Here is a 27,500-nt window from a genome sequence, read left to right on the forward strand (position 1 = left end):
AAAGAGAGAGAAAGAGAGAGAAAGAGAAAGAGAAAGAGAGAGAGAGAGAGAAAGAGAGAGAAAGAGAGAGAAAGAGAGAGAGAGAAAGAGAAAAGAGAAAGAGAAAGAGAAAGAGAAAGAGAAAGAGAAAGAGAAAGAGAAAGAGAAAGAGAAAGAGAAAGAGAAAGAGAAAGAGAAAGAGAGAGAGAGAGAGAGAGAGAGAGAGAGAGAGAGAGAGAGAGAGAAAGAGAAAGAGAAAGAGAAAGAGAAAGAGAAAGAGAAAGAGAAAGAGAGAGAGAGAGAGAGAGAGAGAGAGAGAGACGAGAGAGAGAGAGAGAGAGATGAGAGAAAGAGAGAGAGAGAGAGTCTTCTTCCTGCTCTCGAACTTCTAGCTCTGACGCCACTCCGTCCAATCACCGAGCTCTCTCAAAACACCCCATGTCCTCTCGACCAATGACGAACTTCGGGGCATGGCCTGTCGGCTTGCTAATCTTTGGAGGCGAGGTTTAGTCAGATCGGGAATGTCCTGTGGTTCTGTCGGCAGTTATGCCGGTTATGATTGGTTAATGTACGGTTGTTGTTACAACGAGCATGTGTTTATATGGCCGGCCTTGTTGTAGTCGTAAAAAAACGAAGGGAAAAGCCACAGGAGGCAATCACAACTGGGGGAAAACTACCTTAACCACTATCTAGATAACTAACACCGCTCGACCCCCGTGTGAAGACACATGAACAACCTTAAGCTCCAGTTTCCCTACTTAATACATCGAGATGTCTCCTACTCGTCCACGGCCCATGCTAATACAATACAATCCTATCTGTACTATGGGATGCCATCATCTACCCCCACAAACATAACAGTACAAATAGCATGAGATGAGCAAAGCATGGACATTGCTATTGTGGAGATTTTCAGTGTTTTTAGCAAAAATGTTAGACACAACAAGGTGACCATACAATGGGTTTCATCACATTTAGATTTGTACAACAACATACAAGATTAGAACCTCATTCTACCACAAATTCGACAATTTTCACCACAATCTACATCAACATAAAGCTGAAGTTCTCCCACCACTACCCCTCAAACCCCACAATCAATACCACCATAACTGCTACGTCCACCATAATCTTTGACATTGCGGTCATCACAAGCACTGCGACGGTCACCACCACCATCAGTCATTTCCACAACACTGCCACCATTCAGACAAACGTAGTCGTCACTACCACCGAGCCTGGTGTTGGCTTAACGGTGAAGGTGGCTGGCTTAAGATCTTAGGGTCTCGAGTTTGAGTCCCTGTTGTGCAGTTACAAAACACGATGTGGACTGACCCAGTCTGTCATTCCACCGAGGTCAGCAAAATGAGTACCAGCTTACTAGAAACAGGGGGCACTGCATCACCGGCACAGTTGTGCTCCCAGCAATGATGCAAGCAACAGCCATAGGCTGCATAGAAAATGATGATAACTACCAGCACCATTTACTGCAAAACCAGCACTTGTATTCGCAGCAACTGTTTAGCTCTGAGCATACGCAAAGTTTAGCATTTGGCCTTTCATTTCCAAATCCCAAATCCCACAACAACATCCCATATTTACGTATCTCAGGCAGACACACACAGCTTTGATACAGGAGCAGCAAAAGTACCAAAATGATGTTGGTTAACAATACCCACTATACCCACAATACAACTAACAATATATTCTGCAATGTGCCCGCTCACGCTTACACCAACCACAACCTTGGTTGCACCAAACAAATTGTTTGTTGATATCCTCGAGGTGCCTTTGGAACTTTATCTAAACACGTAACCCATGACGTCTTGGGTAGCCCTGGGATTTGTTCCCCTTCAGCCCCTCAAACCTGGCACGCCAGACAAGAATCCCAAGGGATCGACCACGTCCGTCCGTCACGTACCATTTATTTGAACATCAATGAAACCGGGAGCCAATATCTTCCCACAGCAGTCAACTCGGACATCAGCTGGAACCTTCTCATCAAAGAATACCTTTTCAGGGTCGAGGATCTTACCATGACGAACCCACAGGTCTTCTCTGCAATAAAAACAACAACAACACTTGTATTAAAGGAAAGGAAAAACACCCAATTTATACCATACGATGGCCATAAAATCGATCAAAACTTCAAAGCAATTTGATTAGTCGGGTTTTTTGTCCGGTGGGATGTTGATCAGCCTTCATTTGCAAGATTTTTGATTAGTCGTGATTAATCCGATTTTTGATCAGTTTTTATTTGAAGGATGTTTGATCCATTGGCCTTTTTGACTCGTCTTGATTATATATTCAGGATTTTGATTAGCCTTGATTAATCTGATTTTTGATCAGTTTTGATTATTCGGATTGTTGATCCATTGGGTTTTTTGAACAGTCTTGATAATTCGGATTGTTGATCCATTGGGTTTTTTGAACAGTCTTGATAATTCGGATTGTTGATCCATTGGGTTTTTTGAACAGTCTTGATTATTCGGACTGTTGATCCATTGGGTTTTTTGATCAGTCTTGATAATTCGGATTGTTGATCCATTGGGTTTTTTGAACAGTCTTGATAATTCGGATTGTTGATCCATTGGGTTTTTTGATCAGTCTTGATAATTCGGATTGTTGATCCATTGGGTTTTTTGATCGGTCTTGATAATTCGGATTGTTGATCCATTGGGTTTTTTGATCGGTCTTGATAATTCGGATTGTTGATCCATTGGGTTTTGTGAACAGTCTTGATAATTCGAATTGTTGATCCATTGGGTTTTTTGAACAGTCTTGATAATTCGGATTGTTGATCCATTGGGTTTTTTGAACAGTCTTGATAATTCGGATTGTTGATCCATTGGGTTTTTTGAACAGTCTTGATAATTCGGATTGTTGATCCATTGGGTTTTTTGATCGGTCTTGATTATTCGGACTGTTGATCCATTGGGTTTTTTGAACAGTCTGGATTATTCGGATTGTTGATCCATTGGGTTTTTTGAACAGTCTTGATAATTCCCTAGCCTCTTGAACAGTCTTGAATTGAGCCTCACACCTAGCTCGTCTTCACGCTGTTGAAACCAAAGCGTTCAGAATCATTGGAATCTCCCGCGATGAAGCTATCTCCAAGGGCCTTTCACTCACTCACCGCAGGCAGGTTGGTGGTCTTTCCGTCTTCTACCGACTCCTCTCTGGCCTTGCCCCCCCAGCCCTCTCTGGGCTCTGTCCCCCAAATATTCCTACAGGTCGCACAAGATCTGCCTGCAACCCTCTTATGGTTAAACTGCCAAAATCAAGACTTTCTGCTCACCTTCACTCCTTCATTCCTCTTTTCTCCCGCCTCTGGAACAAACTCCCTCACTCTCTTCAATCCCACTCCACCCTCCAGGTCTTTAAAACAGCTGTTCACCACCATCTCTTATCTTCCTCCATCCAAAACCTTGATCTTTTCTACCCCCGCTAATTTCGGTCCCCTTGTGTTTTATACCTCTCCCCCCCCCCCCCCTCCCCTTCCCAACGCCTCCTGCCCCCAAGCCCTCTCCCTCCCACACTTCTCCCTGCTCTCAAATGTTGTGGTTGTATGCTTCCCCTTCTCTCCCCATCTTGTCTTCCGCTCCCTCTTTTTGTATATTTTGTTTGTCTGGTTGATTTGTTTGTGAAATAAATGTTAGCTCTTTCACGAGCCTCGATTCAGTATACAAAAAAAAAAAAAAAAAAAATTCGGATTGTTGATCCATTGGGTTTTTTGATCGGTTTTGATTATTCGGACTGTTGATCCATTGGGTTTTTTGATCAGTCTTGATTATTCGGACTGTTGATCCATTGGGTTTTTTGATCAGTCTAAATTATTCGGATTGTTGATCCATTGGGCTTTTTAAAATCAGTCTTGATTATTTGGATTGTTGATCCATTGGATTTTTTATCAATCTTGATTAGTCGGATTTTTGATCCATTGGGTTATCAATTAGTGTTGATTACTTAAATCAGGAGGCATCGTAATTCCCGGTGTGTACCCCGGTTTAGAATAGGTACACCGTATCCCTGCGCATCGTAAGAGGCGACTAAGGGTTGGCGTCAGGAAGGGCATCCGGCCATAAAAAAAACATTGCCTCAAACAGGGAACCATGATTGTCATGGGGCCCGCAAGGCTAACCCCTGCTCCAGCGGGGAAAATGGCCTTAAAACGATCATTCATATATTCATTTTCACTTAAATCAGGAGGCAGGAGGGGATAGGTGAGGAAGGGAGCGGGGAGAGTGGAAGGGTGAGGTGAGGAGAGCGGGAGGGGAAAGGTGTACTACATGTACTTCTTTTTGGGGGGAGGAGGAGATTTGACAGGCCCCTCCGTTTTGGAGAATGGGGGGGAAAGAAAGGAGGAAAAATTTACCCATGCAAAGAGTGTTTTAACCTCGGTGTTGCACAGGTAAAAAACGATATTGTAATACCCTCTGCCACCATCACCAGGTGGTGCCACATGGTACCCATTTACATAGAGAATTTACGCCCATCTCCCGGTTCCCCACATCCCCGAATGAGGTCGCGGCCACATAGCCTATGTTACCCTCCAGACAAAGTTGTATTTGTATTTGTACCCCGAGTAAAGTATAAAAGTGTTTGTAGCTGGAGTACCCGGCATTGGTCAAGCCGAAAAGAGACATTAACATATTTGAAATGAGAGAAAATATAATGGAAAAGCAATTACATCCAAATCAGAATTCATCACAAATGTCAAATCATCATTTCACCTTTTCGTTGAATATATGCTGGTGAATGTACTGTTCATCACGTTTCTAAGTTAAGTATGATGACGTTCAGCAAGAAGAAGAAACCTTACCACCAACTTCGACCGCTTCCAGTATTGTATGATTATTTGTGTTCAAATGTCTGGTGATTGTTTTGTATTTATTTATGCGAATGTGTACTTGTATATAACTGTCTTTAATCAAAAAGGCTTCAGCACGAAAGAGCGATTTTTAAAAAAAATACAAAAACCGTTTTTTTGTTTTTTTTTGCCTAAAACACTCCCACACACTCACTGATGAACCTCTCAAAGTTTGACGAATATCTGTTCAGCCATTTCTGAGAAAAATGGCGACACACACACACAGAGACAGACCAACGGCTCTCTTATTAGTAGTCTAGCTGAATGCAACCGGTGTTGCCCGGGTTCTTTTTGAATGAATTTAATCTTCTGTACATAAGTCTGACGCAAGCCCAGTATCAGTTAGTGCTCAACGATTCCTTGTTCTTTCTTCTGTCTGGCCCCGCGAGAGAGAATTTTGAAAGCATGTGTTGCAATCAGTCAGATTGTGCATAAGTGCATAAGTTAAGTTATATACATAGCACTATTATTAAGTGCATAAGTTGTACGTCAAGAGAATTTTGAAAGAAGATTAAGATTTATTGCGAAATGGGCCCAGCCCGGCCGAGGCGGCCTCGACCGGCCTCGCCACCAAGCCTATAATCTTCCCGGGGCCCGTCCCGATATTTTTTGTTTCAGAGGTTTCCTCCTATCTTTCACCGTTCAGGAGATTAGCACGTGCAGACAAACAAACTAACAAACAAACAAAAACTTTCTTTTATGTATACTAGGGCATGCCCGTACTATATATATATCTAAAATTATATCCCCCCCCTCTATTTACATGAAATGGTTTGGTCCAAAGCGAACGGCTTGCGAGTACGGTGACAATCCCCCCCCCTCTATTTACATGAAATGGTTTGGTCCAAAGCGAACGGCTTGCGAGTACGGTGACAACCCCCCCCCCCCCTCTATTTACATGAAATGGTTTGGTCCAAAGCGAACGGCTTGCGGAGTTTGGTAAAGAAATCGCCATAGCGTGCACAAACGCGCAGGAAAGCGAAAGAATCGCAAATTAGTTTTAATTAGTTTTAAAACATAGTTTAACGCCAACATAGTTTGCCAACGTGAAATAAATGAATACGCTCTCAAATGTGCCGTCCGAGGCAGAGTCTGTTCGCCACGTTCGGCACACGTGATAGCTCGCTGCTCTCTGATTGGTTGAATCGTTTTTTGGACATAGCTCGCTAACTACTTGTCCGATTAATATGAAACCTTGAAAAGGCACATCCTCGGGTCCCCAGCAATATACCTGGCAAGTTTAAAGTATATCGGACCCGTGGTTGTCGAGAAACAGCGGTCACAGACAGACACACAGAGATTACTGGCATTATAGATAGACTAGGGCATGCCCGTACTATATATACTAGGGCATGCCCGTACTATATATACTGTATATCTAAAATTATATCCCCCCCCTCTATTTACATGAAATGGTTTGGTCCAAAGCGAACGGCTTGCGAGTACGGTGACAATCCCCCCCCTCTATTTACATGAAATGGTTTGGTCCAAAGCGAACGGCTTGCGGAGTTTGGTAAAGAAATCGCCATAGCGTGCACAAACGCGCAGGAAAGCGAATGAATCGCAAATTAGTTTTAATTAGTTGTAAAACATAGTTTAACGCCAACATAGTTTGCCAACGTGAAATAAATGAATACGCTCTCAAATGTGCCGTCCGAGGCAGAGTCTGTTCGCCACGTTCGGCACACGTGATAGCTCGCTGCTCTCTGATTGGTTGAATCGTTTTTTGGACATAGCTCGCTAACTACTTGTCCGATTAATATGAAACCTTGAAAAGGCACATCCTCGGGTCCCCAGCAATATACCTGGCAAGTTTCAAGTATATCGGACCCGTGGTTGTCGAGAAACAGCGGTCACAGACAGACACACAGAGATTACTGGCATTATAGATAGACTAGGGCATGCCCGTACTATATCTATATCTAAAATTATATCCCCCCCCCTCTATTTACATGAAATGGTTTGGTCCAAAGCGAACGGCTTGCGAGTACGGTGACAATCCCCCCCCTCTATTTACATGAAATGGTTTGGTCCAAAGCGAACGGCTTGCGGAGTTTGGTAAAGAAATCGCCATAGCATGCACAAACGCGCAGGAAAGCGAAAGAATCGCAAATTAGTTTTAATTAGTTTTAAAACATCGTTTAACGCCAACATAGCGGCAACATAGTTTGCCAACGTGAAATAAATGAATACGCTCTCAAATGTGCCGTCCGAGGCAGAGTCTGTTCGCCACGTTCGGCACACGTGATAGCTCGCTGCTCTCTGATTGGTTGAATCGTTTTTTGGACATAGCTCCGTAACTACTTCTCCGATTAATATGAAACCTTGAAAAGGCACATCCTCGGGTCCCCAGCAATATACCTGGCAAGTTTCAAGTATATCGGACCCGTGGTTGTCGAGAAACAGCGGTCACAGACAAACACACAGACATACACACATACACACACACAGAGATTACTGGAATTATAGATAGATGAAATGGTTTGGTCCAAAGCGAACGGCTTGCGGAGTTTGGTAAAGAAATCGCCATAGCGTGCACAAACGCGCAGGAAAGCGAATGAATCGCAAATTAGTTTTAATTAGTTGTAAAACATAGTTTAACGCCAACATAGTTTGCCAACGTGAAATAAATGAATACGCTCTCAAATGTGCCGTCCGAGGCAGAGTCTGTTCGCCACGTTCGGCACACGTGATAGCTCGCTGCTCTCTGATTGGTTGAATCGTTTTTTGAACATAGCTCGCTAACTACTTGTCCGATTAATATGAAACCTTGAAAAGGCACATCCTCGGGTCCCCAGCAATATACCTGGCAAGTTTCAAGTATATCGGACCCGTGGTTGTCGAGAAACAGCGGTCACAGACAGACACACAGAGATTACTGGCATTATAGATAGATATCTAAAATTATATCCCCCCCCTCTATTTACATGAAATGGTTTGGTCCATTCGCAAAGCCAAAGCGAACGGCTTGCGAGTACGGTGACAATCCCCCCCCCCCCCCCTCTATTTACATGAAATGGTTTGGTCCAAAGCGAACGGCTTGCGAGTACGGTGACAATCCCCCCCCCTCTATTTACATGAAATGGTTTGGTCCAAAGCGAACGGCTTGCGAGTACGGTGACAATCCCCCCCCTCTATTTACATGAAATGGTTTGGTCCAAAGCGAACGGCTTGCGGAGTTTGGTAAAGAAATCGCCATAGCGTGCACAAACGCGCAGGAAAGCGAATGAATCGCAAATTAGTTTTAATTAGTTGTAAAACATAGTTTAACGCCAACATAGTTTGCCAACGTGAAATAAATGAATACGCTCTCAAATGTGCCGTCCGAGGCAGAGTCTGTTCGCCACGTTCGGCACACGTGATAGCTCGCTGCTCTCTGATTGGTTGAATCGTTTTTTGGACATAGCTCGCTAACTACTTGTCCGATTAATATGAAACCTTGAAAAGGCACATCCTCGGGTCCCCAGCAATATACCTGGCAAGTTTCAAGTATATCGGACCCGTGGTTGTCGAGAAACAGCGGTCACAGACAGACACACGGACATACACACAGAGATTACTGGAATTATAGATAGATACTAGCCAAAAACACCCGGCGTTGCCCGGGTTCTTTTTGAATGAATTTAGTACTATAATTCAGCTTTTACTCGCGGCCATAGAAGATTGACTACTATAATTCAGCTCAGCTTTTAATTGCGAAATGGGCCCAGCCCGGCCGAAGCAGCCTCGCCACCTAGCCTATAACCTTGCTGGGGCCCGTCCCGACATTTTTAGTTCTTTTTGAATGAATTTGCGACTATAATTCAGCTTTTACTTGCGGCCGTAGAAGATTGACTACTATAATTCAGCTCAGCTTTTAATTGCGAAATGGGCCCAGCCCGGCCGAGGTGGGCCTCAACCAGCCTTGCCACCTAGCCTATAACCTTGCCGGGGCCCGTCCCGACATTTTTTGTTTCAGAGGTTTCCTCCTATCTTTCACCGTTCAGGAGATTAACGCGTGCAGACAAACAAACAAACAAAAACTTTCTTTTAGATATATATATATACAAGCCGAAAGCACCCGGCGTTGCCCGGGATCTTTTTGAATGACTTGACTACGATAATTCAGCTTTTACTCGCGGCCAGAGAAGATTGACTACTATAATTCAGCTCAGCTTTTAATTGCGAAATGGGCCCAGCCCGGCCGAAGCGGCCACGACCGGCCTCGCCACATAGCCTATAACCTTCCCGGGGCCCGTCCCGACATTTTTAGTTCTTTTTGAATGAATTTACTACTAGAATTCAGCTTTTACTCGCGGCCGTAGACGATTGACTACTATAATTCAGCTCAGCTTTTAATTGCGAAATGGGCCCAGCCCGGCCGAAGCGGCCTCACCACCTAGCCTATAACCTTGCTGGGGCCCGTCCCGACATTTTTTGTTTTAGAGGTTTCCTCCTATCTTTCACCGTTCAGGAGATTAGCACGTGCGGTCAAACAAACGAATGAAAAATCGGTCAGAGACCGAGGACTTGCCGGAATGTGCTTTTTTTAATCGGCCATTTTGGACAAATATGGCGGCCGAACCACATGACCAATGACGTCATCATTATTTGCATTCTAAACTAATTTATTCCTCGATTATGCTCAAGAAATTTCATCTTGATCGGATAAAGTTTTCTACTTGTCGAATTATGACGTCATAATGGAGGCACCTATGACATCATTAATCATTAACATATATTATTCCCCATGGAGAGTTCTTTACAATGAGCCATGTCTCAATTCCTTCGATTCAGCACTTTCGGAGATATAGAGGTGCAAAGTATTTCGGTTTTTCCAAGATGGCGGCCGAACCACGTGACCGATGACGTCATCATTGTTTGTTTTCTGAACTAATTTATTCCGATATTATGCTCAAGAAATTTCATCTTGATCGGATGAAGTTTTGTACTTGTCGAATTGAATGAATGATCGTTTTAAGGCCATTTTCCCCGCTAGAGTGGGGGTTAGCCTTGCGGGCCCCATGACAATCATGGTTCCCTGTTTGAGGCAATGTTTTTATGGCCGGATGCCCTTCCTGACGCCAACCCTTGGTCACGCTCTTACGATGCGCAGGGATACGGTGTACCTATTGTAAATCGGGGTACACACCGTGATCATTCATCCCAGCAAGCTGGTACTCAAATTTGCCGACCTCGGAAAGATGACAGGCTGAGTCAACCCCCCTGGCATTAATTCAGCGATCGACCGGGATTCAAACCCAGGATCCTAGGATCCCAAGCCGGCACCCTAACCGCTAAGCCAACACCAGGCTGTCGAATTACGACGTCATAATGGAGACACCTATGACATCATCATTAACATATTTTATTCCCCATGGAGAGTTCTTTGCAATGAGCCATGTCTCAATTGTTTCTATTCAGCGCTTTCGGAGATATAGAGGTGCAAAGTTTTTCCGTTTTTCCAAGATGGCGGCCGAACCACGTGACCGATGACGTCATCATTATTATTTTTCTCCACCAGTTTATTCCGTTATGTCGCTCAAGAAATTGCATCTTGATTGGATGAAGTTTTGTACTTGTCGAATTATCAAATTATGACGTCATAATGGAGGCCATGGGCCGAGAGAGTTAAAAATTGGGCACAGTCTATTCCAGGGCAAAACAAATATGTGTGTAAAGTTTGGCGATTCTACATGCAACGGTGTAGACGTAGTGCTGCACACAGGCAGACACAGGCAGACAAACCAACCAACTGAAAAGACCCCAAAGACTGCACACAGGCAGACAAACCAACCAACCAACATACTTGCCGGAATCTTTTCTGGCAAGTAACAAACAAACAAAAACTTTCTTTTATATATACTAGGGCATGCCCGTACTATATATAAGCTAGGACGTGCCCGTACGTGGGTGCCCGTTCCTTGCCAAAAAAAAAAAAAAAAAAAAATTTGTGTAGGGGTGTGTGTGTGTAAACATCCTAGGGCGTGCCCGTACGTGGGTGCAAAAAAACATGCGTGCAAACAACAACAACAAAAAAAAACTTTGAAACCACGTGGCAGTAACGACCACAGAACCCCCCCCCCCCTCTATTTACATGAATGGTTTGGTCCATTCGCAACGACCACAGAACCCCCCCCTCTATTTACATGCAATGGTTTGGTCCATTCGCAACGCCAAAGCGAACGGCGAACGGCTAAATCGCCATAGCTCGGTAAGTACTTGTCCGATTAATTTCAAACCTTGAAAAGGCACATCCTCGGGTCCCCAGCAATATACCTGGCAAGTTTAAAGTATATCGGACCCGTGGTTGTCGAGAAACAGCGGTCACAGACAAACAAACAAACGTACAAACGTACAAACGTACAAACAAACACACAGAGATTACTGGAATTATAGATAGATAATAGAAGATAGAAGATAGATAGATAGATAGATGATAGATTAATAGATAATAATAATAATATAAATATAAATAATATAGAAACTAATACAGATAATATAGATCCACCATCTCTTATCTTCCCCCATCCAAAACCTTGATCCTTTCTACCCCCGCTAATTTCACCCCAAATCCACTTTTTTGAGGTGACTTTTGACTTCTTTCCTGGAAGTCCTTGGTGTCCTTGCGTTTTATACCTATCCTGCCTCCCCCCAGGCCCTCTCCCTCCAAAAACATCTCCCGATGTCCCTGCTCTCAAATGTTGTGTTTGTGTGCTTCCTCCCCTTCTCTCCCCATGTTGTCAACCGCTCCCCTTTTTATATACTTTGTTTGTTTGATTTGTTTGTTTGATAAATGTTAGCTCTTTCACAAGCCTCGACTCTGTATACACAAAAAAAAATTGAAGATAGAAGATAGAAGAAGAAGAAGAAGATAGATAAATCTATATATAAATGGAGCAAGTGTTTGTATGCATGTATGTCCGCTCTTCACCCATTGGTTGGACAGCTGACCAGACTCCACCCACAAATGTAACCGGAAATACTTAACCTAAAGTACCCAGAGGACCCAAAAGACCTTCCACCACCCCCCCCCCCACCCTCAACACCTCGAGGTCCAACAAGATCGAGAAGACCCCAGGACCCAAAAGACCCCAAGGACCCTAAATACCCCAAAAGACCCCAAAGACCTAAAAGGCCCCAACGACAAAAGACCCAAAACAGCCCGAAGACCTAAAAGACCCCAAAGACCTAAAAGACCCCAAAGACCTAAAAGACCCCAAAGATCTAAAAGACCCCAAAGATCTAAAAGACCCCAAAGACCTAAAATACCCCCATAGACCTAAAAGACCCCAAAGACTGAAAATACCCCAAAGACTGAAAATACCCCAAAGACTGAAAATACCCCAAAGACTGAAAATACCCCGAAGACTGAAAATACCCCAAAGACTGAAAATACCCCAAAGACTGAAAATACCCCAAAGACTGAAAATACCCCAAAGACTGAAAATACCCCAAAGACTGAAAATACCCCAACGACTGAAAATACCCCAACGACTGAAAATACCCCAACGACTGAAAATACCCCAACGACTGAAAATACCCCAACGACTGAAAATACCCCAACGACTGAAAATACCCCAACGACTGAAAATACCCCAACGACTGAAAATACCCCAACGACTGAAAATACCCCAACGACTGAAAATACCCCAACGACTGAAAATACCCCAACGACTGAAAATACCCCAACGACTGAAAATACCCCAACGACTGAAAATACCCCAACGACTGAAAATACCCCAACGACTGAAAATACCCCAACGACTGAAAATACCCCAACGACTGAAAATACCCCAACGACTGAAAATACCCCAACGACTGAAAATACCCCAAAGACTGAAAATACCCCGAAGACTGAAAATACCCCGAAGACTGAAAATACCCCGAAGACTGAAAATACCCCGAAGACTGAAAATACCCCGAAGACTGAAAATACCCCGAAGACTGAAAATACCCCGAAGACTGAAAATACCCCAAAGACTGAAAATACCCCAAAGACTGAAAATACCCCAAAGACTGAAAATACCCCAAAGACTGAAAATACGCCAAAGACTGAAAAGACGCCAAAGACTGAAAAGACGCCAAAGACTGAAAAGACCCCAAAGACTGAAAAGACCCCAAAGACTGAAAAGACCCCAAAGACTGAAAAAATCCCAAAGACTGAAAATACCCCAAAGACTGAAAAGACCACAAAGACCACAAAGACCAAAAAGACCCCAAAGACCAAAATGACCCCAAAGACCAAAAAGACCCCGAAGACCCAAAAGACCCCCCGAAGACCCAAAAGAAAAGACCCCGAAGACCCAAAAGACCCCGAAGACCCAAAAGGCCCCAAAGACCCAAAAGGCCACAAAGACTGAATTGACGTATTGTATTGTTAGCTAGGGTGATGGTTGCTGGGAGTTTGTGAAGACATGGTAGAGGGGAGGAAAGAGAGTGGTGTGGGGTTGTCGTGCGTATTGTTAGCGAGGGTGATGGTTGATGGGAGTTTGTGAAGAGATGGTGGAGGGGAGGAAAGAGGGTGGTGTGGGGTTGTCGTGCGTATTGTTAGCTAGCGTGACGGTTGAAAGGGGATTTTGAGGAGATGGCGGAGGGGAGGGTGGGGGAGAGATGTGGGGTTGTCGTGGGTATTGTTAGCTAGCGTGACGGTTGAAAGGGGATTTTGAGGAGATGGCGGAGGGGAGGGTGGGGGAGAGATGTGGGGTTGTCGTGGGTATTGTTAGCTAGGGTGACGGTTGATGGGAGATTGTGAAGAGATGGTGGAGGGGAGGAAAGCGGGTGGTGTGGGGTTGTCATGGGTATTGTTAGCGAGTGTGACGGTTGAAAGGGGATTTTGAGGAGATGGCGGAGGGGAGGGTGGGGGTGTGGGGGTGTGGGGATGCCGTGGGTATTGTTAGCTCGGGTGACGGTTGAAGAGGGATTTTGAGGAGATGGTGGAAGGGGGAGGAGGGGGGAAGAGGTGAGTGTGGTTTGGTCGTGGGTATTGTTAGATAGGGTGATGGTTGATGTTTGGTTTTTTTTTCTGGAAAATTGAGATGCCTCAAAAACCAAGGCCACCTAAGTTGAACAGAGATCCAGCAATATTACCAAAGGAAATAATCAAGAAATCCAAGTTAAATCAGTTGTATCAGCAGAAAATATCCTCCAATAAGAGATGGCAGAAAATGTGTTGTACGCTTGGAACAAGAACGCCCATATGGTCACCCATAGGGCGGGTACTCTGCCAGTACATATAATGATGTAAAGATTAACGGATTAGAATTTGGGGTCAAGAGGTCAAAGGTCAAATTCTGTAATAAGTCTATAACTGTAATAAGTCTATAAAAAAAGAAAGCAAAAAAAAAACTAAAAATAAAAATTAAAAAAAACTTGAGAACAGCTGAAGTGATCTAATTCAAACTTGGTTCAGGTACAGTTGTGGCCAAAAATATTGGCACCCTTGCAATCTTTTCAAATAATGCACCATTTCTTCCAGAAAACTGTTGAAATTAAAAATATATTTTGGTATCCACATATGTATTTCTTTGGTTTGCAGTGGAACAAAACAAAAAAAGCTGAAAAAATTACTAAATCTTAGCTTATGCCACACATAAATCCTAAAATGGCATGGACAATATTATTGGCACCTTTTAGAAATAATTAGATTTCAAGCAGGTGATTGTCCTTTACTTTGGAATTGAACTCGCCTGTGGTGAGTTGCAGATGCCCGAAATATAAAAATCACTCATTCAACCAGTTTGAATGGAGAAAAGGAGTCATTCTGCTGTTTTGTGTCACTGTGTAGCACAATGAGCATGGAGAAAAGAAAGCAAATCAGAGAATTGTCAGACAAGATTGCAGCCAAGCATCGACAATCTCAAGGCTACAAAAGTCCATATCCAGAGACACTGATGCTCCTGTGTCAACCGTAAACAATGTTATCAGGAAGTTCAAGGCCCATGACACTGCAGACAACCTCCCTGAAGGTGGCCACAGGAGAAAACTTGAACGAAGATTGCAGCAAAGGATTGTTCGAATGGTGGAGAAAGCACCTTGATCAACTGCCAAACAGATTCAAGCTGACCTTCAGACACAAGGTACGACAGTTTCAACTCGCACCATCCGTCACCAATTCAATGAAAGGGGGTTCTATGGAAGGAGACCCAGGAGGACCCCACTGCTGAGAGAGACATAAGAAAGCCCGACTGGAGTTTGCCAAAACACACCTGAACAAGCCAGAATCCTTCTGGGAGAATTTCCTGTGAACAACACACACAACACAAAACAGGCATTTTAAGGCCATTTTCCCTGCTAGAGCGGGGGTTAGCCTTGCGGCCCCATGACAATCTTCTCCATTTTGTCCTATTTTCTGCATCTCCCCTTGTTAACCCCCTTGCCCGCATTTCTTCTTCCACCACCTTTAGCCAAGTCTTTCTTGGTCTTCCCCGTCCTCTACTTCCTTCTACAATTATTTCCATCACTCTTCTCAACCAGTCACTTTCATCCTTCCTCAACACATGACCAAACAATCTCAACCTGTTTCTCTTCACAGCATCAATCACAGGCTCTATTCCCATCATCTTTCGCAATTCATCATTTGTCTTCCTCTCTCTCAGCGATACTCCGCACATCCACCGAACCATTCACATTTCCACCCTTCGTTGCTGCTCTAAGTTCATTACCCATGTCTCGCTCCCATAAATCATAACACTTCTCACACATGCAGCATACACCTTTCCCTTCAGCTTCAACGACACTCCCCTCCTCGTCAGCACACCACTCACTTCCCCAAACTTCTTCCATGCACATCTCACTCCAGCAACCGTTGCCGAGTCTGATCCACCTTCTCCATTCAGCATGTCTCCAAGGTAGCAAAATGTTTTCACACCTTCCAGCTTCACGCCGTCTCCAAGATCCCACTCAAAATTTTCCCCATCTGCAGCTCCCTCTGTGCACACCTTACACTTGAATGTAGCTGCCACACTGGTTAATGACCCTCTCAGACCACTACATTTTTGATGAACCCACTCAGCGCACATTGTACATTGAATGGAGTTCACTCTGACACCCTTCCTGCACACAGCACACGGCCACTTCCCAGTTCTTTCCACCTCACCACATGCTTTACCACTTGCCATCACCTTCGTTTTTCCCATATTCACCTTCAGACCTTTTATCTCCATACATTCCTTCCACTTGTTCATCTTCTCCTTCAGTCCATCCATACTTTCCGCAATCAACAGCAGATCATCTGCATACAACAACTCCCATGGTAAACCCTCCTTTAAATTCCGAGCCAGCACCTCCATCACAGCTACAAATAGTAGTGGACTTAGTACCGACCCCTGATGCACTCCCACCTTCACCTCAAACTCACCACTGTTCCCATCCTTCGACCTTAAAGCTGTGTGCGCTCTCTCGTACATTGCCATCACCACTCTAATCAACCATTCCTCCACTCCTAACTTCCCCAATGCCCATGTCACTACTTTGTGTGGAACCCTATCGAATGCTTTCTCCAGATCAACATACCCAAGAAACAACTTCTTCCTCTTCTCCATGTACTTCTCCTGCAACTGCCTTACAATAAAAAGCGCGTCTGTCGTTCCTCTTCCTGGCATAAATCCAAACTGCATTTCATCGATCTTCACTTTCTTCCTTATCCTCCTCTCCAACACCCTTTCCAATACCTTCATTCCATGCTCCAATAACTTTCTCGCTCGATACGAGCCACAGTCCAGAGGGTCACCTTTCCCCTTGTATAGAGGGACGAGGGTACTCAGTTCCCAGTCCTGTGGACAGATGAGACCAAATTCGAGCTTTTTTGTAAAACACAGAATCTCTTTGTTTACAGAAAACAAAATGAAGCCTTCAAAGAAAAGAACACCTTCCGTACAGTCAAGCATGGAGGAGGTTCAGTGATGTTTTGGGGTTGCTGTGCTGCCTCTGGCACTGGATGCCTTGAATGTGTTCATGGCATCATGAAATCAGGAGATCACCAAGGCATTTTGGAGCGCAATGTTCAACCCATTGTCAGAAAGTTGGGTCTCCGTCGAAGGTCATGGGTCTTGCAGCAGGACAATGACCCCAAACACACTTCACAAAGCACCCAGGAATGGTTCAAGACAAAACGCTGGACTGTTCTGCAGTGGCCAGCAATGAGTCCAGATCTAAATTCCATTGAACACCTGTGGGGAGATCTGAAAACAGCAGTTGGGAGACGGCACCCTTCAAATCTGGGAGAACTGGAGCAGTTTGCACAAGAAGAGTGGGACAAACTCTCAGTAGAGAGGTGTAGGAAGCTCATTCATGGCTCTAGGAAGAACTTGACTGCAGTTATTTTGTCCAAAGTCTGTGCTGCCAAATACTAAGTTGAGGGTGTCAATAATTTTGTCAATGCCATTTCTTTTTATTTTCTGATTTAAAAGGATATATTATGTTCTGAATCAGAAACAAAGGTTCTGTAATATTAACGGTGAAGTAAAGAATTGTGGAGACCAAATACTTTTGTGAATTTAAACTTATTTGTCGAGAAAATTGAGGTATTTGAAAAAAGTGCGAGGGTGCCAATATTTTTGGCCACGACTGTACCTCTTGACCCCAAAATCTAATCAGTTAATCTTTACCTCATTATACATACAAAGTCTGTAATAGGTCTATGACTTGAGAATGGCTCATGTGATCTAATTCAAACTTGGTACAGATATGTATAATGATGTAATAATGTGGGCGGAGACATATCGGACGACGTCTTGACGTCGAATAATGTTGGTTGATTACATGTTTTTTTGGATTTGCTTAATTTGTCGGATTTTTGACCAGTCAAATTTTTAGGATTATTTTGATTAGTTGGGTTTTTTTTACTTCTGCCACCAAAAGTGGAAGGAGGTTATGTTTTCACCACTGTGTGTCCGTTTGTTTTTTGAACAAGATATCTCAAAAAGTTGTGGACGGATTCGGACGAAATTTTGCAGAGATGTAGCGTATGTCACAAGGACGAAATGATTAGATTTTGGTGAAGATCCGGATTCGGCTACTGGAATTTTAAAAATGGTTCTACACCATGGGGAGATAGGGCCAGAAACTATACATAGCAGGATATCTCAAAAAGTTTTGGACGGATTTGGACAAAACTTTGTGGATAGGTTGTGTGTGACAAGGAAGAATCGATTCCATTTTGGTGAAGATCTGAATATGGATTCGGATATGAGAATTATTTAATTTTTCAGTGATTCTTCACCATTGAGTGATATGGCTAACACCAACATATAGCAGGATATCTCAAAAAGTTATGGATGGATTTGGACGAAACTTGGTGGAGAGGTTGTGTGTGTCACAACGACGAATCAATTCAATTTTGGTGAAGATCCGGATTCGGATCTGGCTCGTGGAGTTTTTTTTAAAGTGATTCTTCACCATTAGGAGATAGGGCCAAAAACGATACATTGCAGGACATCTCAAAAAGTTGTGGATGGATGATTTTGATTAAATGCGATTCTGTATTGTGATTTTCTGGTCTACTCTGGTATACAAAACGTAAACTGTTCACCTGGCGATCCGCCAGTCATGCTTGTCATTATTAGCTTCATCAGTCATGTTTTTTTTAATTGTCTTAATTAGTCGGGTTTCTGATTAGCAACATGAGTCATGTTTTTTATTAGTCTTGATTAGTCAGGTTTTTTATTAGTCAGGTTTTTTAAAATAAGCTTGATGAGTCATGTTTTTTATTAGTCTTGATTAGTCAGGTTTTTTTATTAGCTTGATGAGTCGTGTTTTTTATTAGTCAGCTTTTTTTTAATTAGCTTGATGAGTCGTGTTTTTTATTAGTCAGGTTTTTTATAAGCTTGATGAGTCATGTTTTTTATTAGTCGTCATTTGTTGGGTTTCTGATTAGCTGGACGAGTCATGTTTTTTATTAGTCTTGATTAGTCAGGTTTTTTTTATTAGCTTGACGAGTCGTGTTTTTTATTAGTCAGGTTTTTTATAAGCTTGATGAGTCATGTTTTTTATTAGTCGTCATTTGTTGGGTTTCTGATTAGCTGGACGAGTCGTGCTTTTTATTGGTCTCGATTAGTCAGGTTTTTTTATTAGCTTGATGAGTCGTGTTTTTTATTGGTCTTGATTAGTCAGGTTTTTTTATTAGCTTGATGAGTCGTGTTTTTTATTGGTCTTGATTAGTCAGGTTTTTTTATTAGCTTGATGAGTCGTGTTTTTTATTGGTCTTGATTAGTCAGGTTTTTTTATTAGCTTGATGAGTCGTGTTTTTTATTGGTCTTGATTAGTCAGGTTTTTTTATTAGCTTGATGAGTCGTGTTTTTTATTAGTCGTTATTTGTTGGGTTTCTGATTAGCTGGACGAGTCGTGTTTTTTATTGGTCTCGATTAGTCAGGTTTTTTTATTAGCTTGATGAGTCGTGTTTTTTATTAGTCAGGTTTTTTTATTGGCGTGATGAGTCGTTTTTTTTATTAGTCAGGTTTTTTTATAAGCTTGATGAGTCATGTTTTTTATTAGTCGTTATTTGTAGGGTTTCTGATTAGCTGGACGAGTCATGTTTTTTATTAGTCTTGATTAGTCGGGTTTTTTTATTAGCTTGATGAGTCGTGTTTTTTATTAGTCTTGATTAGTCAGCTTTTTTTTATTAGCTTGACGAGTTGTGTTTTTTATTAGTCAGGTTTTTTTATAAGCTTGATGAGTCATGTTTTTTATTAGTCGTTATTTGTTGGGTTTCTGATTAGCTGGACAAGTCGTGCTTTTTATTGGTCTCGATTAGTCAGGTTTTTTTATTAGCTTGATGAGTCGTGTTTTTTATTGGTCTTGATTAGTCAGGTTTTTTTATTAGCTTGATGAGTCGTGTTTTTTATTGGTCTTGATTAGTCAGGTTTTTTTATTAGCTTGATGAGTCGTGTTTTTTATTGGTCTTGATTAGTCAGCTTTTTTTTATTAGCTTGATGAGTCATGTTTTTTATTAGTCAGGTTTTTTATAAGCTTGATGAGTCATGTTTTTTATTAGTCGTCATTTGTTGGGTTTCTGATTAGCTGGACGAGTCATGTTTTTTATTAGTCTTGATTAGTCAGGTTTTTTAATTAGCTTGACGAGTCGTGTTTTTTATTAGTCAGGTTTTTTATAAGCTTGATGAGTCATGTTTTTTATTAGTCGTCATTTGTTGGGTTTCTGATTAGCTGGACGAGTCGTGCTTTTTATTGGTCTCGATTAGTCAGGTTTTTTTATTAGCTTGATGAGTCGTGTTTTTTATTGGTCTTGATTAGTCAGGTTTTTTTATTAGCTTGATGAGTCGTGTTTTTTATTGGTCTTGATTAGTCAGGTTTTTTTATTAGCTTGATGAGTCGTGTTTTTTATTGGTCTTGATTAGTCAGGTTTTTTTATTAGCTTGATGAGTCGTGTTTTTTATTGGTCTTGATTAGTCAGGTTTTTTTATTAGCTTGATGAGTCGTGTTTTTTATTAGTCGTTATTTGTTGGGTTTCTGATTAGCTGGACGAGTCGTGTTTTTTATTGGTCTCGATTAGTCAGGTTTTTTTATTAGCTTGATGAGTCGTGTTTTTTATTAGTCAGGTTTTTTTATTGGCGTGATGAGTCGTTTTTTTTATTAGTCAGCTTTTTTTTATTAGCTTGACGAGTTGTGTTTTTTATTAGTCAGGTTTTTTTATAAGCTTGATGAGTCATGTTTTTTATTAGTCGTTATTTGTTGGGTTTCTGATTAGCTGGATGAGTCGTGTTTTTTATTGGTCTCGATTAGTCAGGTTTTTTTATTAGCTTGATGAGTCGTGTTATTTATTAGTCTTGATTCGTCAGGTTTTTTTATTAGCTTGACGAGTCGTGTTTTTTATTCCTCAGGTTTTTTTATAAGCTTGACGAGTCATGTTTTTTATTAGTTGTTATTTGTTGGGTTTCTGATTAGCTGGACAAGTCATGTTTTTTATTAGTCTTGATGAGTCGTGTTTTTTATTGGTCTTGACTAGTCAGGTTTTTTATTGGTCGTGATTAGTCAGGTTTTTTTATTAGCTTGATGAGTCGTGTTTTTTATTGGTCTTGATTAGTCAGGTTTTTTTATTAGCTTGATGAGTCGTGTTTTTTATTGGTCTTGATTAGTCAGGTTTTTTTTAAAGCTTGATGAGTCGTGTTTTTTATTGGTCTTGATGAGTCAGCTTTTTTTTATTAGCTTGATGAGTCGTGTTTTTTATTAGTCAGGTTTTTTATAAGCTTGATGAGTCATGTTTTTTATTAGTCGTCATTTGTTGGGTTTCTGATTAGCTGGACGAGTCATGTTTTTTATTAGTCTTGATTAGTCAGGTTTTTTTATTAGCTTGACGAGTCGTGTTTTTTATTAGTCAGGTTTTTTATAAGCTTGATGAGTCATGTTTTTTATTAGTCGTCATTTGTTGGGTTTCTGATTAGCTGGACAAGTCATGTTTTTTATTAGTCTTGATGAGTCGTGTTTTTTATTGGTCTTGACTAGTCAGGTTTTTTATTGGTCGTGATTAGTCAGGTTTTTTTATTAGCTTGATGAGTCGTGTTTTTTATTGGTCTTGATTAGTCAGGTTTTTTTATTAGCTTGATGAGTCGTGTTTTTTATTGGTCTTGATTAGTCAGGTTTTTTTATTAGCTTGATGAGTCGTGTTTTTTATTGGTCTTGATTAGTCAGCTTTTTTTTATTAGCTTGATGAGTCGTGTTTTTTATTAGTCAGGTTTTTTATAAGCTTGATGAGTCATGTTTTTTATTAGTCGTCATTTGTTGGGTTTCTGATTAGCTGGACGAGTCATGTTTTTTATTAGTCTTGATTAGTCAGGTTTTTTTATTAGCTTGACGAGTCGTGTTTTTTATTAGTCAGGTTTTTTATAAGCTTGATGAGTCATGTTTTTTATTAGTCGTCATTTGTTGGGTTTCTGATTAGCTGGACGAGTCGTGCTTTTTATTGGTCTCGATTAGTCAGGTTTTTTTATTAGCTTGATGAGTCGTGTTTTTTATTGGTCTTGATTAGTCAGGTTTTTTTATTAGCTTGATGAGTCGTGTTTTTTATTGGTCTTGATTAGTCAGGTGTTTTTATTAGCTTGATGAGTCGTGTTTTTTATTGGTCTTGATTAGTCAGGTTTTTTATTAGCTTGAGGAGTCGTGTTTTTTATTGGTCTTGATTAGTCAGGTTTTTTTATTAGCTTGATGAGTCGTGTTTTTTATTAGTCGTTATTTGTTGGGTTTCTGATTAGCTGGACGAGTCGTGTTTTTTATTGGTCTCGATTATTCAGGTTTTTTTATTAGCTTGATGAGTCGTGTTTTTTATTAGTCAGGTTTTTTTATTGGCGTGATGAGTCGTTTTTTTTATTAGTCAGGTTTTTTTATAAGCTTGATGAGTCATGTTTTTTATTAGTCGTTATTTGTAGGGTTTCTGATTAGCTGGACGGGTCATGTTTTTTATTAGTCTTGATTAGTCGGGTTTTTTTATTAGCTTGATGAGTCGTGTTTTTTATTAGTCTTGATTAGTCAGCTTTTTTTTATTAGCTTGACGAGTTGTTTTTTATTAGTCAGGTTTTTTTATAAGCTTGATGAGTCATGTTTTTTATTAGTCGTTATTTGTTGGGTTTCTGATTAGCTGGACAAGTCGTGCTTTTTATTGGTCTCGATTAGTCAGGTTTTTTTATTAGCTTGATGAGTCGTGTTTTTTATTGGTCTTGATTAGTCAGGTTTTTTTATTAGCTTTATGAGTCGTGTTTTTTATTGGTCTTGATTAGTCAGGTTTTTTTATTAGCTTGATGAGTCGTGTTTTTTATTGGTCTTGATTAGTCAGCTTTTTTTTATTAGCTTGATGAGTCGTGTTTTTTATTAGTCAGGTTTTTTATAAGCTTGATGAGTCATGTTTTTTATTAGTCGTCATTTGTTGGGTTTCTGATTAGCTGGACGAGTCATGTTTTTTATTAGTCTTGATTAGTCAGGTTTTTTTATTAGCTTGACGAGTCGTGTTTTTTATTAGTCAGGTTTTTTATAAGCTTGATGAGTCATGTTTTTTATTAGTCGTCATTTGTTGGGTTTCTGATTAGCTGGACGAGTCGTGCTTTTTATTGGTCTCGATTAGTCAGGTTTTTTTATTAGCTTGATGAGTCGTGTTTTTTATTGGTCTTGATTAGTCATGTTTTTTTATTAGCTTGATGAGTCGTGTTTTTTATTGGTCTTGATTAGTCAGGTTTTTTTATTAGCTTGATGAGTCGTGTTTTTTATTGGTCTTGATTAGTCAGGTTTTTTTATTAGCTTGATGAGTCGTGTTTTTTATTAGTCGTTATTTGTTGGGTTTCTGATTAGCTGGACGAGTCGTGTTTTTTATTGGTCTCGATTAGTCAGGTTTTTTTATTAGCTTGATGAGTCGTGTTTTTTATTAGTCAGGTTTTTTTATTGGCGTGATGAGTCGTTTTTTTTATTAGTCAGGTTTTTTTATAAGCTTGATGAGTCATGTTTTTTATTAGTCGTTATTTGTAGGGTTTCTGATTAGCTGGACGAGTCATGTTTTTTATTAGTCTTGATTAGTCGGGTTTTTTTATTAGCTTGATGAGTCATGTTTTTTATTAGTCTTGATTCGTCAGCTTTTTTTTATTAGCTTGACGAGTTGTGTTTTTTATTAGTCAGGTTTTTTTATAAGCTTGATGAGTCATGTTTTTTATTAGTCGTTATTTGTTGGGTTTCTGATTAGCTGGATGAGTCGTGTTTTTTATTGGTCTCGATTAGTCAGGTTTTTTTATTAGCTTGATGAGTCGTGTTATTTATTAGTCTTGATTCGTCAGGTTTTTTTATTAGCTTGACGAGTCGTGTTTTTTATTCGTCAGGTTTTTTTATAAGCTTGATGAGTCATGTTTTTTATTAGTTGTCATTTGTTGGGTTTCTGATTAGCTGGACAAGTCATGTTTTTTATTAGTCTTGATGAGTCGTGTTTTTTATTGGTCTTGACTAGTCAGGTTTTTTATTGGTCGTGATTAGTCAGGTTTTTTTATTAGCTTGATGAGTCGTGTTTTTTATTGGTCTTGATTAGTCAGGTTTTTTTATTAGCTTGATGAGTCGTGTTTTTTATTGGTCTTGATTAGTCAGGTTTTTTTATTAGCTTGATGAGTCGTGTTTTTTATTAGTCAGGTTTTTTATAAGCTTGATGAGTCATGTTTTTTATTAGTCGTCATTTGTTGGGTTTCTGATTAGCTGGACGAGTCATGTTTTTTATTAGTCTTGATTAGTCAGGTTTTTTTATTAGCTTGACGAGTCGTGTTTTTTATTAGTCAGGTTTTTTATAAGCTTGATGAGTCATGTTTTTTATTAGTCGTCATTTGTTGGGTTTCTGATTAGCTGGACGAGTCGTGCTTTTTATTGGTCTCGATTAGTCAGGTTTTTTTATTAGCTTGATGAGTCGTGTTTTTTATTGGTCTTGATTAGTCAGGTTTTTTTATTAGCTTGATGAGTCGTGTTTTTTATTGGTCTTGATTAGTCAGGTTTTTTTATTAGCTTGATGAGTCGTGTTTTTTATTGGTCTTGATTAGTCAGGTTTTTTATTAGCTTGAGGAGTCGTGTTTTTTATTGGTCTTGATTAGTCAGGTTTTTTTATTAGCTTGATGAGTCGTGTTTTTTATTAGTCGTTATTTGTTGGGTTTCTGATTAGCTGGACGAGTCGTGTTTTTTATTGGTCTCGATTATTCAGGTTTTTTTATTAGCTTGATGAGTCGTGTTTTTTATTAGTCAGGTTTTTTTATTGGCGTGATGAGTCGTTTTTTTTATTAGTCAGGTTTTTTTATAAGCTTGATGAGTCATGTTTTTTATTAGTCGTTATTTGTAGGGTTTCTGATTAGCTGGAAGGGTCATGTTTTTTATTAGTCTTGATTAGTCGGGTTTTTTTATTAGCTTGATGAGTCGTGTTTTTTATTAGTCTTGATTAGTCAGCTTTTTTTTATTAGCTTGACGAGTTGTTTTTTATTAGTCAGGTTTTTTTATAAGCTTGATGAGTCATGTTTTTTATTAGTCGTTATTTGTTGGGTTTCTGATTAGCTGGACAAGTCGTGCTTTTTATTGGTCTCGATTAGTCAGGTTTTTTTATTAGCTTGATGAGTCGTGTTTTTTATTGGTCTTGATTAGTCAGGTTTTTTTATTAGCTTTATGAGTCGTGTTTTTTATTGGTCTTGATTAGTCAGGTTTTTTTATTAGCTTGATGAGTCGTGTTTTTTATTGGTCTTGATTAGTCAGCTTTTTTTTATTAGCTTGATGAGTCGTGTTTTTTATTAGTCAGGTTTTTTATAAGCTTGATGAGTCATGTTTTTTATTAGTCGTCATTTGTTGGGTTTCTGATTAGCTGGACGAGTCATGTTTTTTATTAGTCTTGATTAGTCAGGTTTTTTTATTAGCTTGACGAGTCGTGTTTTTTATTAGTCAGGTTTTTTATAAGCTTGATGAGTCATGTTTTTTATTAGTCGTCATTTGTTGGGTTTCTGATTAGCTGGACGAGTCGTGCTTTTTATTGGTCTCGATTAGTCAGGTTTTTTTATTAGCTTGATGAGTCGTGTTTTTTATTGGTCTTGATTAGTCATGTTTTTTTATTAGCTTGATGAGTCGTGTTTTTTATTGGTCTTGATTAGTCAGGTTTTTTTATTAGCTTGATGAGTCGTGTTTTTTATTGGTCTTGATTAGTCAGGTTTTTTTATTAGCTTGATGAGTCGTGTTTTTTATTAGTCGTTATTTGTTGGGTTTCTGATTAGCTGGACGAGTCGTGTTTTTTATTGGTCTCGATTAGTCAGGTTTTTTTATTAGCTTGATGAGTCGTGTTTTTTATTAGTCAGGTTTTTTTATTGGCGTGATGAGTCGTTTTTTTTATTAGTCAGGTTTTTTTATAAGCTTGATGAGTCATGTTTTTTATTAGTCGTTATTTGTAGGGTTTCTGATTAGCTGGACGAGTCATGTTTTTTATTAGTCTTGATTAGTCGGGTTTTTTTATTAGCTTGATGAGTCATGTTTTTTATTAGTCTTGATTAGTCAGCTTTTTTTTATTAGCTTGACGAGTTGTGTTTTTTATTAGTCAGGTTTTTTTATAAGCTTGATGAGTCATGTTTTTTATTAGTCGTTATTTGTTGGGTTTCTGATTAGCTGGATGAGTCGTGTTTTTTATTGGTCTCGATTAGTCAGGTTTTTTTATTAGCTTGATGAGTCGTGTTATTTATTAGTCTTGATTCGTCAGGTTTTTTTTATTAGCTTGACGAGTCGTGTTTTTTATTCGTCAGGTTTTTTTATAAGCTTGATGAGTCATGTTTTTTATTAGTTGTTATTTGTTGGGTTTCTGATTAGCTGGACAAGTCATGTTTTTTATTAGTCTTGATGAGTCGTGTTTTTTATTGGTCTTGACTAGTCAGGTTTTTTATTGGTCGTGATTAGTCAGGTTTTTTTATTAGCTTGATGAGTCGTGTTTTTTATTGGTCTTGATTAGTCAGGTTTTTTTATTAGCTTGATGAGTCGTGTTTTTTATTGGTCTTGATTAGTCAGGTTTTTTTATTAGCTTGATGAGTCGTGTTTTTTATTGGTCTTGATTAGTCAGCTTTTTTTTATTAGCTTGATGAGTCGTGTTTTTTATTAGTCAGGTTTTTTATAAGCTTGATGAGTCATGTTTTTTATTAGTCGTCATTTGTTGGGTTTCTGATTAGCTGGACGAGTCATGTTTTTTATTAGTCTTGATTAGTCAGGTTTTTTTATTAGCTTGACGAGTCGTGTTTTTTATTAGTCAGGTTTTTTATAAGCTTGATGAGTCATGTTTTTTATTAGTCGTCATTTGTTGGGTTTCTGATTAGCTGGACGAGTCGTGCTTTTTATTGGTCTCGATTAGTCAGGTTTTTTTATTAGCTTGATGAGTCGTGTTTTTTATTGGTCTTGATTAGTCAGGTTTTTTTATTAGCTTGATGAGTCGTGTTTTTTATTGGTCTTGATTAGTCAGGTTTTTTTATTAGCTTGATGAGTCGTGTTTTTTATTGGTCTTGATTAGTCAGGTTTTTTTATTAGCTTGATGAGTCGTGTTTTTTATTGGTCTTGATTAGTCAGGTTTTTTTATTAGCTTGATGAGTCGTGTTTTTTATTAGTCGTTATTTGTTGGGTTTCTGATTAGCTGGACGAGTCGTGTTTTTTATTGGTCTCGATTAGTCAGGTTTTTTTATTAGCTTGATGAGTCGTGTTTTTTATTAGTCAGGTTTTTTTATTGGCGTGATGAGTCGTTTTTTTTATTTGTCAGGTTTTTTTATAAGCTTGATGAGTCATGTTTTTTATTAGTCGTTATTTGTAGGGTTTCTGATTAGCTGGACGGGTCATGTTTTTTATTAGTCTTGATTAGTCGGGTTTTTTTATTAGCTTGATGAGTCGTGTTTTTTATTAGTCTTGATTAGTCAGCTTTTTTTTATTAGCTTGACGAGTTGTGTTTTTTATTAGTCAGGTTTTTTTATAAGCTTGATGAGTCATGTTTTTTATTAGTCGTTATTTGTTGGGTTTCTGATTAGCTGGACAAGTCGTGCTTTTTATTGGTCTCGATTAGTCAGGTTTTTTTATTAGCTTGATGAGTCGTGTTTTTTATTGGTCTTGATTAGTCAGGTTTTTTTATTAGCTTTATGAGTCGTGTTTTTTATTGGTCTTGATTGGTCAGGTTTTTTTATTAGCTTGATGAGTCGTGTTTTTTATTGGT

The 27,500-nt window shown here is 39.8% G+C and overlaps 1 protein-coding gene across 5 annotated transcripts in view; it reads right to left on the reverse strand.

Moving 5' to 3' along the window:
* Positions 1-27,500, reverse strand: part of AMDHD2 (amidohydrolase domain containing 2) — an 81,720-nt gene that overhangs the window by 43,104 nt on the left and 11,116 nt on the right. For all 5 annotated transcript variants that reach the window (XM_078777492.1, XM_078777491.1, XM_078777488.1 and 2 more), the window contains one exon: positions 1,901-2,037. In XM_078777492.1, coding sequence (XP_078633618.1) covers positions 1,901-2,037 — 137 coding nt within the window. The remainder of the gene's footprint in view (positions 1-1,900; positions 2,038-27,500) is intronic.

This window comes from Myxine glutinosa, chromosome 5 (assembly GCF_964187855.1).
Source record: "Myxine glutinosa chromosome 5, kmMyxGlut1.1, whole genome shotgun sequence".
NCBI classification, from domain to species: Eukaryota; Metazoa; Chordata; class Myxini; order Myxiniformes; family Myxinidae; genus Myxine; species Myxine glutinosa.